Source organism: Gymnogyps californianus, chromosome 3 (genome assembly GCF_018139145.2).
Source record: "Gymnogyps californianus isolate 813 chromosome 3, ASM1813914v2, whole genome shotgun sequence".
In the NCBI taxonomy this organism is placed as follows: Eukaryota; Metazoa; Chordata; class Aves; order Accipitriformes; family Cathartidae; genus Gymnogyps; species Gymnogyps californianus.
Window position 1 is genome coordinate 6,760,689 of NC_059473.1, and position 17,828 is coordinate 6,778,516.

At 43.8% G+C, this 17,828-nt stretch overlaps 1 protein-coding gene across 1 annotated transcript in view; it reads right to left on the minus strand.

The window, feature by feature from the left end:
* Window positions 1-17,241, minus strand: part of JAG1 (jagged canonical Notch ligand 1) — a 36,712-nt gene extending 19,471 nt beyond the window's left edge. The window contains exons 1-3 of the mRNA XM_050894215.1: window positions 16,794-17,241; window positions 15,567-15,872; window positions 4,562-4,613 (exon numbers count right to left, since the gene is read on the minus strand). Of these exons, the coding sequence (XP_050750172.1) occupies window positions 4,562-4,613; window positions 15,567-15,872; window positions 16,794-16,871 (436 nt within the window). The 5' untranslated portion in view covers window positions 16,872-17,241. The remainder of the gene's footprint in view (window positions 1-4,561; window positions 4,614-15,566; window positions 15,873-16,793) is intronic.
* Window positions 17,242-17,828: the final 587 nt, after the last annotated feature.

The following is a 17,828-nucleotide window of genomic DNA, read 5'->3' on the forward strand; positions in this document are numbered from 1 at the left end:
TTTATCATAAAACAGCCAAAATACCCTTGCAGACATAGTACAAAAACAAAAATAAGTACCAGGCTACACTGTTCTGTATATGGGAGCATAATCCAGCGACAGAAGAATTTTAGGTAGAAGGGCAGTTTGCCAATGATGTGTTAGAAAACAGCGTGTGAAGTACTGGCACATTCAAGTGTTAAGAATTCAAACATACTTATGTTCAGCTTGTTCTTCCAACAATTACAAAGGAAAGTTTGGGGATTTTACATAAGGCAGAGCTGAAGACTAATGAAGTAGCTACATCAAGCTTAAGATGACACACGGGCAGTTTTTCCATCTAAAATACCTTTAAATGTATTGCTAAGGAACTTTGATTTGTAGCTTTCAAAAAGAACTTCCAAACAGGCTTCTCAAGCCTCAGATACCCATTATCAATTCACTACTAGATCCTGCCAGCTTGCCTACAGTTTTGAATAAAGTTAAGTCAAAGCACTTGCTGCACAACCACAGGAAAGTGTCAATACACACACATTGTAAGCATTTAGCCATTTTGGGGGCTATTCTTTGCTCCAGACTACAGCATTCGTTAAGTGTTTACAGTGTGAAATTAAGGGCAACAACTTCTTATTCACCTTCTAGTATTTCTGGTTCTATAACATTTTCCATTTAAATCAGTTTTTATTATTCACTGGCACTGAGCCCCCAACCCCACATCTATGTGTAAGACTTTCAAATGCATGCAGGCCTTTATTAATTTAAATCCCATTCACAAGTAATGTAGATGCCTAAGGACTTTTCCATACTGGTATATCCAGAGCAATATCATGTCCTGTACCGTGCAGGTGTAAGGCTCTTAGATCTCATCAACAAGATTACTGACTAATTCTAAAAGGTACTTAAGCAGATGCATATCTATTCGCCTTGAATGGGGCTAGTCAAGCGATTATAGTTCCACTCATGCGTGCTGGAGATGGCTTTGCTGCACTTGCCAAGATTACACCCCGATCTACAGCACAGTTGGAAAGCAAATGCATTTCCCCAAATACGAGTCTGTGCATAAAGACATCCTGTTTCTTGCGAGTAAAACAACTCTATCCTTTTCTCCTGTAAGTGGCAGGAGAAAAGGGGAATGACACTCAATTTAGTTTTGCAAACCACCCCCCCTCCACAAACACGCTCTTGCTTTTCTAGTCTTTTCCTGTTCCCCGTTGGGAACATACCACTGACAGCTATTTCAGTCCTTGGCACCAGAAAAATAGTCGCCTTGGAAAAGAGATCTTTCCTCTTGCCTCTGGTCTATCATTCTTCCCCTATCTGCCAGCTCATTAGGAAGCATGTCCTTGCTGTACGTCTATGACATCTCACTCCAGCCACCGGCTCTTTTGAGCCCTTAACCACAGGCTGAACTCAAATGGAAACATCCTTATTAGTCCGCTGGACTTTATTTTTTTAAGGGCCCAGATGAAAACCAGCTGCGATTTCCCTTTGGATCATGGCTAAAATGCCTTTCATTTGATACACATTATAAAGCTACCACCATACATTTAAATTCAAGTAAGGTCTCACGGACTCAAGAACCCTTTCCATTAGCCATCACCCACAGTTTTCACAATGAAGTATTGGCATGTTCCTTCTTGTACAAAAATTTCTCCACCCTTCCCTATTCCCACCTGTCAGTACGCACTTACACAAGTCTGCTGACCCAGACTTCGGGGAAGGCATTGCAACAACTCTTCCATTCTTAGCCTGCTCCAACAATGTTTTAAGTTTTATAGTAAGCAATCCCAAAGCAGCAGACTGGTTAAGTAAATAAAAAGAAGCGGTCAGCCAGGCTTGACAGAAAGCGATCTTCCTAACTCCCCGGACATCATCTGACTCAGAAGCCCATGCTTTGATAGAAAGGTTAGAGGAAACACTAACCAATTAGAAATTGATGAAGTGGAAGAGAGAGGCTTTCTGTACATCTTTAGCTTCCACGCTGCACTTCGCTGTCAGAGAGTTTGTTGGTTTCATTCCCTTTTTGCGGCTACACTTCAAAGCTATTAATCGGTCTTTTTATTCGGTGGGCAACTGTATCAAAGTTTTTAGCCACAGGGAAATTAGCTATTTTGACTGCCCACCTTTGCTTTTCAGTGCTCCAATTTCTGGAAATTATAACTATGCAGCATCAGGAAGCAAACAACAACAAAAAAAGCCCAGACCCCTCCAAGCAGTTTGGGTGGCCAAGGACACCACAGTTATTTTTGAAAGTCTTTGTTTCAGACAGCTTCCAGCTATGGCTTGGTTTACATTGTGCTGAAGTCTCTTATGCCTGACTGGAATTCACATGCAACTGATACCAGTAATTTACAATAGCTCTTTGACATAGTTCGAGATGCAATGTCAGCCCCATTAGCTTTACGTATGAAGCGACGGTAGCAAGATGGCATCTAGACAAGAACCAGAGTAAGAAAACCGTTTAAGTTGAATCTTGGCTCCAACAAAAACTATTCTCATCAACTTCAACAGGACCAGAATTTAACTGCAAGCCGCTCTTGGAAGTGAGACAAGAAAGAGTATGTGGTAAAGGGAACGTAGGAGGAGTGGAATGTACAGGGGGAAGGAAGCATCCACTCTAGGATCTCCTCTAACGACTGCATTGATCAGAGGATGCTAGAGCTATTGAAAACTTACAAAGCCTACTAAACCCACTTTTTTTTTTTTTTTTTTTTTTTTTTTTGAGAGCTCTCAGAGAGTCCTTACAATTCAGTGGTAATTAGGGTAAAAGAAAATCCTGGACATCAAAAAAATACTCATCACGTTATATGATGACAATTGTTTAGTTCTAATGATTTCCTTAACTAGGTCTTCAAGACTTATTCTTCAGCTAATGGGAAAGCTGACTGTAAGTAAAGCAATGAGGTACAAAGGAAAAGCTTTGTGCAATACAGTGACTGAAGTGACCTACAGATGGATATGTGACAGCAAAGCTAGAGCAGGAATGCAAATCAGGAACATATGTAAGAACATGTCTGCACTTGGTCAAATGCACTGCTGAGAAATGAGGCAATTTTGTCTGAAGACAATTGTACTTCCAGAACATGAAAGCAAAGAAAGGGTTCATTGTGTAGCTTTGGAAATGCAGTTGTTTCATGAAAAAAGATGAGATCTAATAATAGTAAAAGTGGCAGAGACCCAGTCTGAAAAAACTCTCAGATCCTACTGTAAACAAGACCTTCATTTTGAATTCAGGCATCTTCCATACAACCCTGCTGCTGCAGCAATCTATTTTCTGCTCCTGCGTAAACCACTCCATAGTCAAGAGCCCAGAAGTCTCCCAGCCACCACTCCATGACTGTGCTGGGGTAGGGCCTGAAATCACAGGTACTGCAACAATGTTGAATGTGGCTGGTTGTAAAGCAAACCCTGGCTATCACTGACAGGTCACATGAATCACCTGCAATGGACAACTTCTTTTCTGGAACTAACAGGACATCGCATGTATGTTAAACAAAAATTAAAGAGCAGATCTGCGCAGAAAGGTTCCCAGACTCAAAGGCCATTCCCAAGCAGCGTACTCTTCACCAATTAAGACATAAAACCACAGCACTGTGCACATTTCTACAAGTCCTTTCTTTCATGAAGCATGAAGTCCATTTCATTACTGTGTGGCTGTCACCTGGCATTCCGAAGCAGACTACAAGAAGCTGTTATAAGATTTGTGTAAGACAAGCCACAATGCTGCTGCTTCCTTGTTGAAGGAAAAGGCTTGTTGTGTCAACAAAAGGTTTATGAGTTCAGATTCATACTTTCCCCTGTGGCTTTTACCACACACTACTAAAGCCTTAGATTGAAAATAGAGCTAATTTTGCCCACCTACTTCAGTAACAGTAGGCAATAAGCAGAACAGCTCATACACCAAGAGACTCTACACAGCTTCGTCTAGCCAACAGGAAAAGCTTAGCAGAAAGTTTCTGAAACCAACCAAAGACATTCCAGGCGAAAGATTCCCACCCTTGATTTCCAGCCAGCTCTACCAGATGGTGTCTGGTAAATATTTTTCAGCCCCTGAATATAAATCCCTAGACATCCAGCTCCCAAGGAAGAGCTGGTAGTCACTCCTGTTTCTCATCTACAGTCATTAGATGGATATCTGTACCAAGTCTTATGGAGATTTTTTTTTTTTAAAGCAGCATGTTCAGTTTTGAGAAGTACACAGTTTATAGAGAGGTCCCAAGCCAACAAGACTTAGGCTTCTGAATATGACTCCCAATTTTAAAAAAAAAAAATCCAAACAAAAACCCCTGAAGAAACCCCTTTGCTTTTATTCTCCCTAAGGAGAAAGAGGGAATTAACAGCATCTATTTTTAGGCATCAAACCGTTGGTGCCTAGGTGAGCAAGCTACTCACCCTCTACAGGCAACGTGAGGGAGACAGGCTGCTGCAGAGCCTGGAGTAGTTGCTCCAAATTGTCTGGGGGAGAGCTTTTCCCTCTCCTCATGCTCTACTTCACAGTGAGCTGGTTAGACTACCAAAGGCCTTTCAATGGACAGGAAATCAAGGTGTCTGAACTAAGTAAACCGGCGGAATGAATACTTACTAGTAGAATTATCATTGTAATCCCATGCCTCAACAAGCAATGTGTAGGATCTCTGCAAAAGAGAAAGAAGAGTTAGTTTCAAAGCCACACATGACTGTAAGAAAAAAAACCAACCACAACAATTTTAATTAAAAAGAAAAATCCTGGTCTCTGCCTAAAATGGAATACTTGAAAGCATAAATAGGTAATAGATTATACTTGAGACAAACATGATCTTCTTGAAACCCCATAAGCTACCTTATCCAGTCTGACTTAGAAGACCTTTCACCTTGGATAGCTCATCTTTGTCATCATTAAAGCATCTTATGTACTTAACCAGGAAGTACAGCGTTTGACACTATGCTGTAGCCACAATAAAGCATGTGTGGAAGAATTGCGCACGGAAGACAGAAAACACCGGGCTAGCATAGTAGCATCAAAAAACCCAAAACCAAACCCCCACCCTCAAAAACTGCTTCAAAAGAATTTTAGTTACAGAAAAGTAGTCTTGATGTCCCTTCCCCCAACCATCCTGAAAGCAAGGAGTGTTGCTAAGATTACTGTGCTCTGCCTTGACAGCGCAATCTCTAGGGACTTTGCTTTTCAGCACCCCCTTTGAAAGCTTTGTCTGCATGAGGGCCATCGCAGCTCCCACAAGTATCAGGTAACTGAGGGAAGAACTGATGGATATGGGAAGGGGGTGGGGTGAGAGAGAAGCATTGTAAAACAAAGGCTAAGATCAGACTATTTGGAAGAGCAGGGAAAGGGAAGAGGCACTATCCACCCCGTGTCACATTTACAGACGCACTAATCTGCCAATGAGCTCGCTAGCACTCCAGTAATAATAATCATAAGCATAAGCTAACTGAAGTGACTCCATGGGTTGGAAAGATGCCAGCTATTACATCTAAGCCACCTTTATCTTCAATCCTAACTTGAGAACAAGAGCCATTAAAACATCTTCTCCTCCCCCAGCTCTACGCTGAGATATTATTATCCAGGCTGTATCTTTCAAAATTGCCACTTAGCCAGCCATATCCAAACTCAGAGAATGATTCAAAAACAAAACAAAAGACCCCCTCTCGGGAAAAAAAAAAGCTGAGGAAAAATAAGAAAAAAATAAGACTTGAAAAGTAAGAAGTATAATAATAACTATAAATGAGGTAATAAGTGTAACATCTTTCTGGTGAGCAGAACAATAATAGAACAAATAAAAACTCTCTATTAAGGGTTTCTATGCTTTGCCATAGAAGCTGTGTATCGTAAGGTTTATTTCTTCTTAATTGTATCTGCGCTCAGTCACAGTCTGCTCATTTGTGGTTTGCAGCGCTTAACACCTTTTCTGTAACAGAAACCAAAATACAGTTCTGAGAGTAAGCTGCTACAAGGTGCAAGTGTATGGCAGACCTCAAATTCCTTAAGAAGAGAGAAAAAAAAAAAAAGAAGAAAAAAAAGAAAAGAAAGAGTTGAAGCAGACTGCTTTCTCACGACTGGACACAGCATGCAGCCTCTGAATGAAAACCTAGTTTGTGATGGACACTGGCTTGCAATATAGCCTAAATATGTTTCATATTCAAAGCAGACTAGGATTCCATTTCATTCACCGATAACTGTGGGAAAATGCTTCCAAAAGTAAGCAAAGCTGGGCAAGCCGAGACATGTGCCCAAACTTCTATGCAGAGGCTCCATTGGCCCAAACCATTTTTGGTTAATATTTCATGAAAGTTACATGTTATTTGTTACTATTCTAGACCAAGTCTGTCAACTTGAAAGAAACTCTGAAAATAAAACACAACATGATCATTTAACACTGTTTAAAGTAGATTTAAGAAGTCCTTACACAAGTCAGAGGTAAAAAAAACAAACAAACAAAAAAAAAAACAAACCCACAAAAACCCCACCAACACAAACCCAAAACCAGAATAGAACTCCCGATCCACATTACAGATACAGATTGCACTATCTTGGGTGCTTCCTCACTGGTTTAATTACCAACATTGAAAGGCACAAGCACAACATGTTACTGCAAGCTTGAAAAAAAATATTATGATATAGAGAATGAATTATGGCAACTAGCACTACTTCCAATAAAGTTAAGGATGTTTTCCTTTCGGCCTTGCATAATTGTTTTGGAAGATATTTTGTCTAAACTCATAGCAACAGTTCCCAGTTGGTTCTCAGGACTGTTTACCAACACACCTAGCCCTTAAGGAAAGGAAAGGCTGAATCCTAGCTTTAAGTGCTACTGTTGCTAGATACTTGTGTGACCACTTTCCAACACCACACAGGACTTTGTTTAAAGAAAAGAGACGCTTCTGCTTAACCGAATGGAAACAAAATGAAGGGGAAATAGACCTACCCTAGCAATTCCCTTGTTTCTATGTGCCCCCCTCTCACCTCATCTGAATACTTTAAATGAGGAATCCCCGTCCTGAAAAGGGATGATACAAAGAATGGCAGTTTAATCTCTTGGCTCTGTCCCTCTCAGCACGAGGCAAAGAGAGGACAAGACTTTTTGTTCAAGATGGGACACTTCTAAACAAAAGGCACACAGACACCCACAGCCCCACAACAGTAGCAAGCCCCCCTCAACAATCCAACTATCACATACCTCTAGGCAATCCCCCCCCCAAAACCTAGTTCTGTGCAAAGACTGCACTGTTGAGATTTTTTTTTTTAAAGTGCATATCATCCCCACTCTATAGATCAACAATTCAGATATCTCAGGAATGACTACTTACAGCGTGGAGGTTTAAGTTTTCCCATGCCCATAGATGACCTCTGCCCATCTTTGAATAAATATATATATCCAGACACAAGAATTCCACATCATGCACCTTATTCCATCAAAGCAATGTCCTAGGCAACAAGGCAGCAGTGAACTTTCCAGAGTCACACCCAATTAGCCACTGTAAACCTGAGCTTGACCAGAAGGCAGGGATTCTGGCTCGAGAGGAAAGGCAGCTTGAAAGGAACAGCAAGCCAGCACACTTTGCAGAACATCCACAGTCTGATCGGCCCAGAGGACTGAAAGGCAGCATGGTCAAATTTAAGCAAAACTCCTATGAGTTAAGCTATGAGAGGATGGAAATGGTTAAGTTCACACTCCAAAAAACAAAGCAAGCACCGATGTGCAAGAGCTATTTTCCTCAATGACAAGACACCACTATTTAGTCTCGATCCATTGATAATACAACTCAGAAAGACTGTAAAGACCCTGAAACCCATCAGAAACTGTCCCTTTTAAGGGTCTAAAAGGGCAATGCAACCTCTTTTCTGGTTATTTAAATGAAATACTAGCAGCTCCAGGTAAGCAGAAGGTGTTTAAAGCTCTCTGCTTGATTACCTTCTTCCCTCCCTTCATCCAGACATCCACCCAAGAGAGGTGTTTTTGTACTTTGGCTTCTAAAGGCATTCTGCAAGTCAGTAGGACAGAGCAAGATTAAAACATCAGGCTCATTAGTGAAAGGACTGCCTCCTTTTTGAAAAGGTTGCAACTAGTCAAACTTCTTTCCCTCCTATCCTTGTGGTTAAACCATGCAAGAGCTTTGCTGAGCATGTGAAACCATGACTAGACAAATGCAGTGGGAAGTTTGCATTCTGAATGCTGTGCCTGCTCCTCCTCTGCCAAACAAGGAGAGCAGGTTAAGCCCAGCAATGTTCTCCTCACGCTCTGCCAGCCACACACAGCTGTGAAGAGCAGTTTGAGAACAGTGCTCGCAACCCTGCCTGTGTCCTAGGGAAGAAGGCTAGGAGACTGGCACGCTGTCACAGCAAATTTCCAAGAGCTCTGGCAATCCCTCCCCCCTTCAGCTGGAAGGGGGTAAGATAGGGAAAAGGGAAACCAAGGCGTATTTCAAAGTGCCCAAGGGCCGGGGAGGAGGGCATCTCTGACCAGAGTTAAGGCTAGTCACAAACCCACTTCCTCTAAATATCAGCAGGACTCTTACTTGGGTACCCCTGTTGCCACATGACAAGTCACGATGATACTATACAGATGCATCACGACATCGTGCCATGGTCAGCCAGTCAACGTTGACAACAGAATATTCCTTCAAAGGAGTTGAAAACAACTGGTTCCTCATCCAGAGGAGATATGGACGTATTTGGGAAAAGGATGGAAATAACCTAACCCTCTTAACCCTTTGTCGAATGCAACATCATCAGGAAGCTCTTCTTTGGGCCAGCCTACATAAGGATAAGGCAACACCCTATAAAGCTGTTACTCTCTCAACCCTGCGTATATAAACAAAGTCTAAGCTGTAACAATCTCATGCCTCAGAGTCCATGGCCAAGAGCTAGGCTCAACCTCAAGCAGGCAGCCCAGCCAAGAGCCTCATCAGAATATGCCCACATGAAAACAGAGCACACTGTTCCTTTAGTCTTCGTTTTGAGTAGTTCCTTCATTGCTGTTAGTGCCAGTAAACACTTCATTGCCACATAAAGGAGAAGACATGAAAACAAATTTAACTATATTAGCAGCTTCCAGGAGAGACTTTCCCCCCCATTCTGCCTTGGCACAAGCCAAGTCAGTAACTGAAGTCAAGACCTTCTCTGCGATACAGCTGCCACCCTCCTGCCAAATGACGAAGGACACAAAAGTACCGCTATCCAAACTATGCATATGCTTAAGCATCCAGTAAACCAGGCTGATCTCTGATCTGGCAAGCCTGCTGGAATAATGAGTATCCTGTGAATACATAATGTGCTGAAGTTGCCATTGTGTGAAGTAAGTCCATGGTTTGTCTGGGAGCCGAGCAATGCTGAGTCTACTGCTGCTTCCTGTTGCTTGTCCTGTATTAGCATTATTTTTGGATAGGCCCCATTATGTTCTGTAATCCTCACTGCAGTCAGTACGGCCACACTATTGTTCTTCGTTAATATTAGCAGTCAATGCCTCTGTCTGGGTGGCCGGACTACAATGTATTTCAATCATAAAACTAGCATGCATTAACCAAACAATGTACTGAGATAGAAGGGGGAGACTTGGGGTCCTCCCTCCACCCCTCCTTTAAAAAAAAAGAAAAGAAAAAAGTATAGCATCTTTATTTTTTTCCTTTTCTCTTTCTTTTTAAACTAATGATTTTAAGTGATCTCAGCTACCAGGGTGCTTCATACAACAACAGCATTTTAATCAGCACCTTATCTAGTTACGGAGTTATTTTCTCACGGAGCCCCACTTGTCAAAGACTAGCAGGTAGGCCAAAATGTCAATGGTTGCTTTCAACCTTTCCCAACAAGCAGATTACCTGCTCTTATCAGTCCCCCTACCTGTTTAAAGCATCCCACTGATAATTAAATGCACCAGTTACAAAAGGGTGGCAAGGTTAATAGAGAGAATACCTAGTAGCCAGCCAAGCAAAACAGTCAGGTTCACATAGAGCAAGCCTGAACAAGAAGCCTTTCTACTTATTTACCTAAGTGCATAAGAACTGGGTTGAGCTGGTAAGGGACTCTGGATGTTTGACTATTTACAAACCACTTTAACCACTTCTATCCACATTTTACAGTTTCTTCTGAATACTACAAGAATAACGAGTGTAATTTATGCTGCACAACAGTGACCACAGAACCATGAGCTCCACAGACTAACAAGAAATGAACGCAACAGCTTCTAGTTTTGACATCTTTCCCCATGTTAAGGCATACAGGTTACCGGCTAAAATTATTAGAACTGTGTCAATTAACATATAAAACTTCTATTCATCAGCAGAAATGCAAAATCAAGTTTAGTTTGAATTTTCAAAACCAATCCTGTCGTTAGTATTACCTACACAGAAATACTTTTAAGAACTGTAGCTTAAGGTTTTTGCATGCACTGCAGGGCATCAGACTCAAGAACTGAAGTTGGAGTAAGCGCCATGTATGAGAGCGCAAGCCTCTTGCATGGCACATCATCTCACTTAATTAGCTAAGGCCCAACTTTACTAGCTTCAGTCCACAATGAAGCGGTAAGTTTCTGACTTAACTAGAATTTTAAGCATAAAGCATCAATTTTATGCAATTCATTTTCAGACACGCAGACTTCCAGCTGCATAAACAAGCTGACAGTGCTTGTATGTATGTAGTCTGAGAAAGTTTAGGAATAAGCTTCAATGCCAGGCCCAATCCAGCTGCCACTGAAGTTGAACTGGAGCAGGCCTTTATTATAACAAGAACAAAAATTCTGGGAGCAGGCAGGATGAGGATTTATTTTTAGACATATTATGGTAATATAGTCAAATGGATTTACCAGGAAGATGAAGTTCTGAACTGACTGGAACATAAATAACTCTTAAGAACATGTAAGAAGTCCAAAACCTCTGAATAGATGCATCGCTTCTCTGCAGTCCTGGGAAAAAGCAGCCTTGTGGATGCTAATTATGCTTCAGATGTCACTTAATGCTCTCAGCTCTGTTTTGGATAGTAATCCTAGGCAAAACATTGCACTGAGTGCTGAAGATTTATTCTTAAATTATTAGTCAACAATAAATGACACAGTATGGATTTGATTAATATGCATTTTGTTATTATAAAAATTTCTTCTGATCTGTCCATGCTTCAAGATGACTTATCAGGCATTCTTTAAGAAAAGCTTGAACAATATCTAGCATTTTCTTCTACAAGTTTTCAAGAAGTTAACTGGAGGGAGGGAAAATCAAAATCAAAAAACAAGCTTTAGTTTTATGACTGTGACCTACTGTTTTTTGTTTTGTTTTTTAAAAAAAAGCAGTTGAATGAAGTGGTATTTTTCTCTCAGATTCAAAAGGCTGTTACTTTAATATCAGCTGCAGATTAGTATTTTGGAAGCTTCTTGTGTCAAGACAGGGGGAAAAAGTTCATGAAGCTTAAAAAAACACTAAAGCTCTTTCATTATCTCTTTCTCGCCAGAAAAAACAATGCCTACCCAGAAAACATACTTTACGTCTTCAGGAACCAGTAGCAGTAAGATTTGTCATTAAAAAGGGGAAAGGCTGGCTATTTTATTTTTTAGAGTAAGGTTGAAATGAGATGTTCAAAACTCTTTTTAATTGTATTTTATGCTAAAGTCATTTAGATGCTGGAGGGTTTTTTTCCACCTCAGTAGTTTCCTGGTGTGTTGGTTCAGTTGGCCCCAATATTAAATAATTACAAGGATCATAATTTCAGGATAAACAAGCCGTTTGAAATTGGAGCTATGCATACCAAAGGAACTGCCAAGTTTGACCTCCTTCTTACTCACAGTCTCGCCAAACCCCCAAAAGATCTTTCTTTAAATAAAAGCAAAGTTTAGTGCTAAGCTTTGCTTAGTTAATTCACGCACAGCTCCCTTAAGGTATAGCACACATCACACTTTGGATTCTTTCAGAAACACAAGAGATTTGATTTATGTCAGAGAAGAGCATGTGTCTACCATGAAACAAAACTTGTTGAGACAGACTTTGACAAGTGGAACATGGAAATTCTTTTGTTCCATACTTTTCTATATGGCTTCATAAGCCAACTTTGCCTGTCAAGAAAGTCACTGAAGTCTCAAAATGAATGCAAGAAGCAAGCCTATGTGGTGGGGTTTTTTTGTTTGGTTTTTTTTTTTTTTTTTAAATCTTCATCACTATTGTTTCAATTTACTGAAGAATTGCTAGCTACTGCAGGGGCAGCTTTCTGATGCACTCTAGTTCCTTTATGCTGGTCTGCCACCCTGTTTCCTAGCAACTTACTCAAACCTCCCATCACTTAAATTAATTTATGGCCCACCATCTCCACACCCATTACTCACAGAGGTACATATCAAAACTGACAAGAGCAAACCGCGTAAGTTTTATTAATAAGACTCTGACACTTCAAGTCTACGTTACAACTACAAGCCAAATCTAACAATACATTTAAGGCACATCATTCTCTTTTCTTCTTCTCCTGCATGATGAATAAAGACCTCTAATGCAATCTAACTATTTTTCACAAATGGCATAAGGGGGCAGCTTGACATGGGAAGAGATTTTTTTTTAAGGTTTTTTTTTTTAAAGTAGTCAAGGCAACAAGACTTCTTAATGTTACTGACTCAAGCTGGAACATCCAAGAAAAGCCTCCCTCAGACAGTAGAACGCAAACAATACATATTCAGAGACGAGCATGAATTTTCAAGTGCAATATGATTAACATTTCGGTCTAGCTCCTACTACCTTTACTGTAATTTTCAGTTGGATGTATTCAAAGACAACTCTCATGATTAGCCACATTGGTAAATGCAATGCTAGTCTCAAGTTTTTACTAAAGTCAACAGTGTTCACCCATCTAAAGAAATTTTTTTAAGTTCTGAGATTTCAGCACCAGATTTGAGTTGACTAATTAAGTTTACTACTTTATCTGTAGAGCTTTCAAAATGCCTAAAATGATTTGTGTACACAATTTTAGTACAAATAAGAGCTTTGCCACATTAGATATTCTTTTGTTCAAATGCCATTTGAAAGTCACAATGGCTAGCATAAAAGCTGTGTCCTATGGAAGTTAAAGCTGGGAGGCAGGCTTGATAATTGCAAACAGACTATCATCACAATCTCAAAAAGTGCATTTCTGCATGGGCATATGCAAGATTTTATTCCGAAAATTCCAGTCTTAGGAACTAGAGTGTCTGAAGTTGTCGGCTTTTACACATTTCAAAGGCTGCACTGGAGTTTTGCTGCTGCTGCTCTAGGATTCCAGTGCTCAATTAGATTCAGCAGGACAATAGAAGCACTTCTTTTACTAAGATGCAGGCAAGCTTAAGAAACTTCTCCCAGGGTCCCCACCCCCCAAAACCCACCGTCTACGCAGAGATTTCCCTTCCCAACCCTACAAAGAGAGGGGTTGTTAGAAGGAACATGTTCAGTTTTCACATAATTTTTATATACATACATGTATCTTCAGATTCAAGGCACTCTAATTACTGGGAGCAGGGTAGGGGGCTAGCTTAAAAAAAAAAAAAAATCCTTGATAAACCTGACTTTTCTGAAAAAAGTCAAAATCCGCAACACAAGCACTGCAGCCATTGGCAGAGCTTCAAATACCTCAGATTTTTACAAAGCCCTTTATCCCTTTGATGGCATATTTGATAACAGTTTTATCTCATTTCATGTTAGAGAAAAAGAGAAAGAAAAGAGAAAGAAAGAAAGGAAGGACTTGTACTTCCAACAGAGAATACTTTTGTTAACTCTGCTATTGTACTTTGTAATACTATCTCCTTAAAAATGCAGATTTGATTTCACCCTTGTGTGTCTCCAGCCCTCAATACTCCAGAAGTCACAACTGACAGAGGAGGCAGGTAGGAGGCAGCACAGGACATTTCAAGAACACATGGCTGCCTGCAGCACTTGGCGTTAGGACTACAAAGTGGGTGTCTACACTACAACTGGAGAAGGAATGCATTTGGGGCGGGCTTTCCCCCCCAAAAGTCCAGGCCCTCCCAGCAACCAGTCCTTATCTGACTAGGAAGGGCCAAGCTTTGGAGGGAGCAGAAAGTCTACACATGCTTCCACCTCACCAGCAGCGATAGCAACAGAGGATAGGAAACAAGATTCACCCCTCCCCTGTGTGCGCGTAAGAGCCCTCCTCCCCTCGCAAAAGTGACCTTAGGCATCTAGGTTAGGATGACTGGATTTTCAAAACTGCTGAGCATCAACATATCCCAAGGCAGTCGGTGGGAAATTGTCTGCTCAGCGCCTTTGGAGAAGGGGAGGGGGGGGAAAAACAGTTTTGTTTCCTAGGTGATCTCTAAATATAAGTTTTAGGAGCATAAATTTGGGAGTTTTCAGCTTCTAGACCATAGCATCCCAGAGAGGCACCTCGAAAAGACGGACTGTTGTGTGTGCATAAGAGCCCCCCCAGATCAGTCATCCTCAGTTTTTACTTGTCTGCACACAGCACTGCTGGGCACAAAACAATGCACCTCCTGCCATCCAAGGCCATGGCAGTCTTCTGTGTCCAGAAACTCTACGGCCCTGGCGCCTGCATCTGTGGGTCTGTCCTCGGTGATGGCCGTTTTGGAAAGATGGTCCTCAGTTTCTGTGCAGGGAGTAGAGGACTCCTCTGCAGAGCTGACCATATCAAAGCTTCAACCCTCTCGAGCACCCCAGAAGAAACAAGCAGCACTGAAGTCTAAACGAGTGTTCTTTATGTGACCAACAACAAAGCAGGCTTCAGCTAATGAAGGGGTCACCTGTCCTCCATCTCACCGCTCTACAAGGCTGACCAGTATTTGCTAGAGTGGACAACGCTGGGAAAGTGCCTGGCAAAGAGCCCCACCTCCTTGAGCCATCCAGTTTTGCACACAACTAGAGGGAAGCCAGAATCTATGGACCGCAGAGGCAAGTAGCCAGGAAAAGGTGTACTGTGGGGAGGAGTGGGTGAATTGGACCAAAAGCTAAGGCCAGGCTTTTCTCAGTCTTTAGCTTCTAGAGTCCGCAAGTACCTCAAAACATAGCAAGCTTCCTAAGGAAACTGACCTAGTTCACCAAGAGCAGCAACAGCAGCTCCCATCAACACCAAGCAGTGCAGCGAGATCTCCCCTTGGGAGAAGCAGGAAGCCTTCCCAAACACGCTCCAGGGAAGGAGGCCAGCTATGACACACACTTTTCACACGGGATCCCTCTACAGCCCCTAACCCACTGCTCTTTTGGCTTAAGCCCAAGACTTCACTGGTGGGGGGGGGGGGGGGGGGGGGGGGGGAAGTAAAAAAAAAAAAAGAAAAAAAATGAACTTCTGACCTTCTAAGTCTCAAGAGACTTATTCATGCTGTAAAGTGCAGAGATACTGGGTTTGCTTCCCTGACCCATTTAGATCCCCCTCACTGCACATCTGACTTTCAAATTTAACAGGCTATGCATTGTGAGCCCCAGGGAACAAAAACAAAAACACCACCACATTTTACTCATTTCTGTGCTGCGGATTCCCGACGCTCTTGCCAAGACGCCTGCTCCCTCCCCAATCCTGGTCCCTCTCCCCCCGCACAAGAAGTTAAGAGCTCAGCTCACTATGGCCATCTCAAACAGCATCGTCCAACAGAAGCAGAGCCAGAGCAGGCCACGCAACTCACCGGCCAGGCGAAGCTGAAAGGGATAACAATCCGGTTCTTTTCATTATTCCGGTTGTACTTTAAATTGAAGGTATTTCCTCCGATGACGGGCGTGGATTTGGATCCAAAGCTGCAAGGACCACCAGCAGTGACCCGCGATTGATACTCCTTCAGGCAAACTTTAAAATAGGTATCACACTCGTCTCTGGTGCATTTTCTGTCTCCTGGGTTTCGGGTGCCATCACAGCAATTTCCATTTTGCAGTTCACCATTCACATTTTGCATGGATAAGATCTCCAACTCGAACTGTCCCGATGCTAAAGTCACCTGTTAATCCCAAGAAAGAACAAAAAAACAAAAAAACAAGAAACAAGAAACAGACAGTTACCTCACTTTTTTCCCAAACGCAATCTACAACAACTCTGCAGACAGGAGAAAGTCATTTTAAGTATGCTTTCGAGAAGCACATGCATAGTTTTTTTTTTTTTAAAAAGGTAACCACTCCAAGCTTTTCCCTATCAGACATCCACGAGAAAGGCTCATAAATCATCCCAACCAAATAATGCCATTAATGCTAAAAAAGAACATTAAGTGCCAACTCCAAAAACCACCATGTGCGTGAGGAAGGCTTCTAAATCGTTAGGAAATAAAACTAAACCAAACCAAGAGTGCATAGACGAGGGCAAACCCAACAAAACGACGTAGCTAAAGCACCCTGGAAATGCAACCCCTGTGCCTTCTCCGAGGTGCAGCTGAGACGGGGAAAATAGCCTCCCCGCTCAAGGCTGCCCAGCTGAGATTCAGACCTTGCTCATTAGTCACCCCAAGAGTAATGCAATTAGCCCTGGTTTTAAAAAAAAAAAAAAAAAAGGAAAGGAAAAAAAGTAATTTCGAAAAAAAGCGGTTTGCAGTAATTGCATTTTTTATTCCCAGGGAATTAATCTTGCTGCAAGGAGGACTTCTACGTTTGCCATCTCCGCAGAAAAGTTAGCAGCAGTAACTCCACTCTCGCTGGAGGAGCTTTGCAAAAGCGCCTTGTGCACCGCTGAAGGTTTGGGTTTTTTAAAAGCCGTCTACCGCAATCGCTGCGGGAGCCGCGTTTCGCAGAAAAGCGGCAAAATTACTGCAATCCGCTCTGCGCGGCGGACTCGAGAGCCCGACTCCGGCTCGCTGAAGTTTCCCCTCTCCCTCCCTCCCCTCCCGCGCGGGGCAGCAGCCCGGCAGGACGCGCGGTGCCCAGGTACGTACCTTTGCCCGCAGCCCCAGCAGGGCCAGGAGGAGGACGAGGGAGCACGCCGCCGCGGCTGCCCGCCGGGGCGCACGCATGCCGCCGCCGCCGCGCTGCCCGCCCGCCCGCCTGCAGGCCGCCGCCGCCGCCGCTCAGCTCCGGGACGGGACGGGGAGGGCCAGGAGGGGAGGAGGAGGCGCCGCCGCTGCTGCCCGCCGCCGCCGCCGCCCCACTCTAATATACCGCGCCGGCCGCGGCGCGCACCCGCGTCGAACAACGCCGCTTTTCAAGCGCTTTCAATAGCGCCCCGGTCTTCAATGCAAAGCAGCCCAGCCTCCTTTTATTCTCCTTATTCTCTCGCCTCCCTCTTTTCTTTCCCTTTTCTTTTCTCTCTCTCTCTTTTTTTTTATTATTGCGATTATTATCCCTATCCTTTTATTTCTTTCAGGTCGCCGGCCACCGCGCGGTGGAGGCGCGGCGAGCCCCCCGCCCCCCCGAGACACACACACACGCACACACACACACGCACATGCAGCACACACACCGCCCGGGAGCCGGCCGCCCGTCTGGGAGCCCCGTCGCCGCTCGGCTTCATCTAGCCCACGGCGGCAGGCGGGGAGGCCGCCTGCCCGCGCATGCGCCTATCCATATGCATGAGGGGAGGGAGGAGGAGGAGGAGGAGGAGGAGGAGGAGAATGGCAGGAGTAGGGGAAGGCAGGTACCGGCAGGAGAGGAGGAGGCGGAGAGAGGAGAGAGAGGGCTAGCCGGCCGCGGGAGGGAGCGAGCCGCGGGCGGCGGCTGCTCCTCCTGAGGGAGGTGGCGGGCCCCGGCCCGACGCCGCCCCGAGGGTCGCAGCCCGCTGCGCCGCCCTGCCTCCCTCAGGAAGCCCCGCTCCGCAGGTGCCTTCCCCGGCTACCTGGAGCAGCAGCCCGCCGCCGCCGCCTCGCTGAGGCGGCCCAGGAACGGCGGGCGGGCGGGCGGGCGCGCGCGCGTTCCCTCAGCGGCGCTCGCGGCTGAGGTAGCGCCGCGCGGAGGAGAGGGCTTTTCCCGCCCGC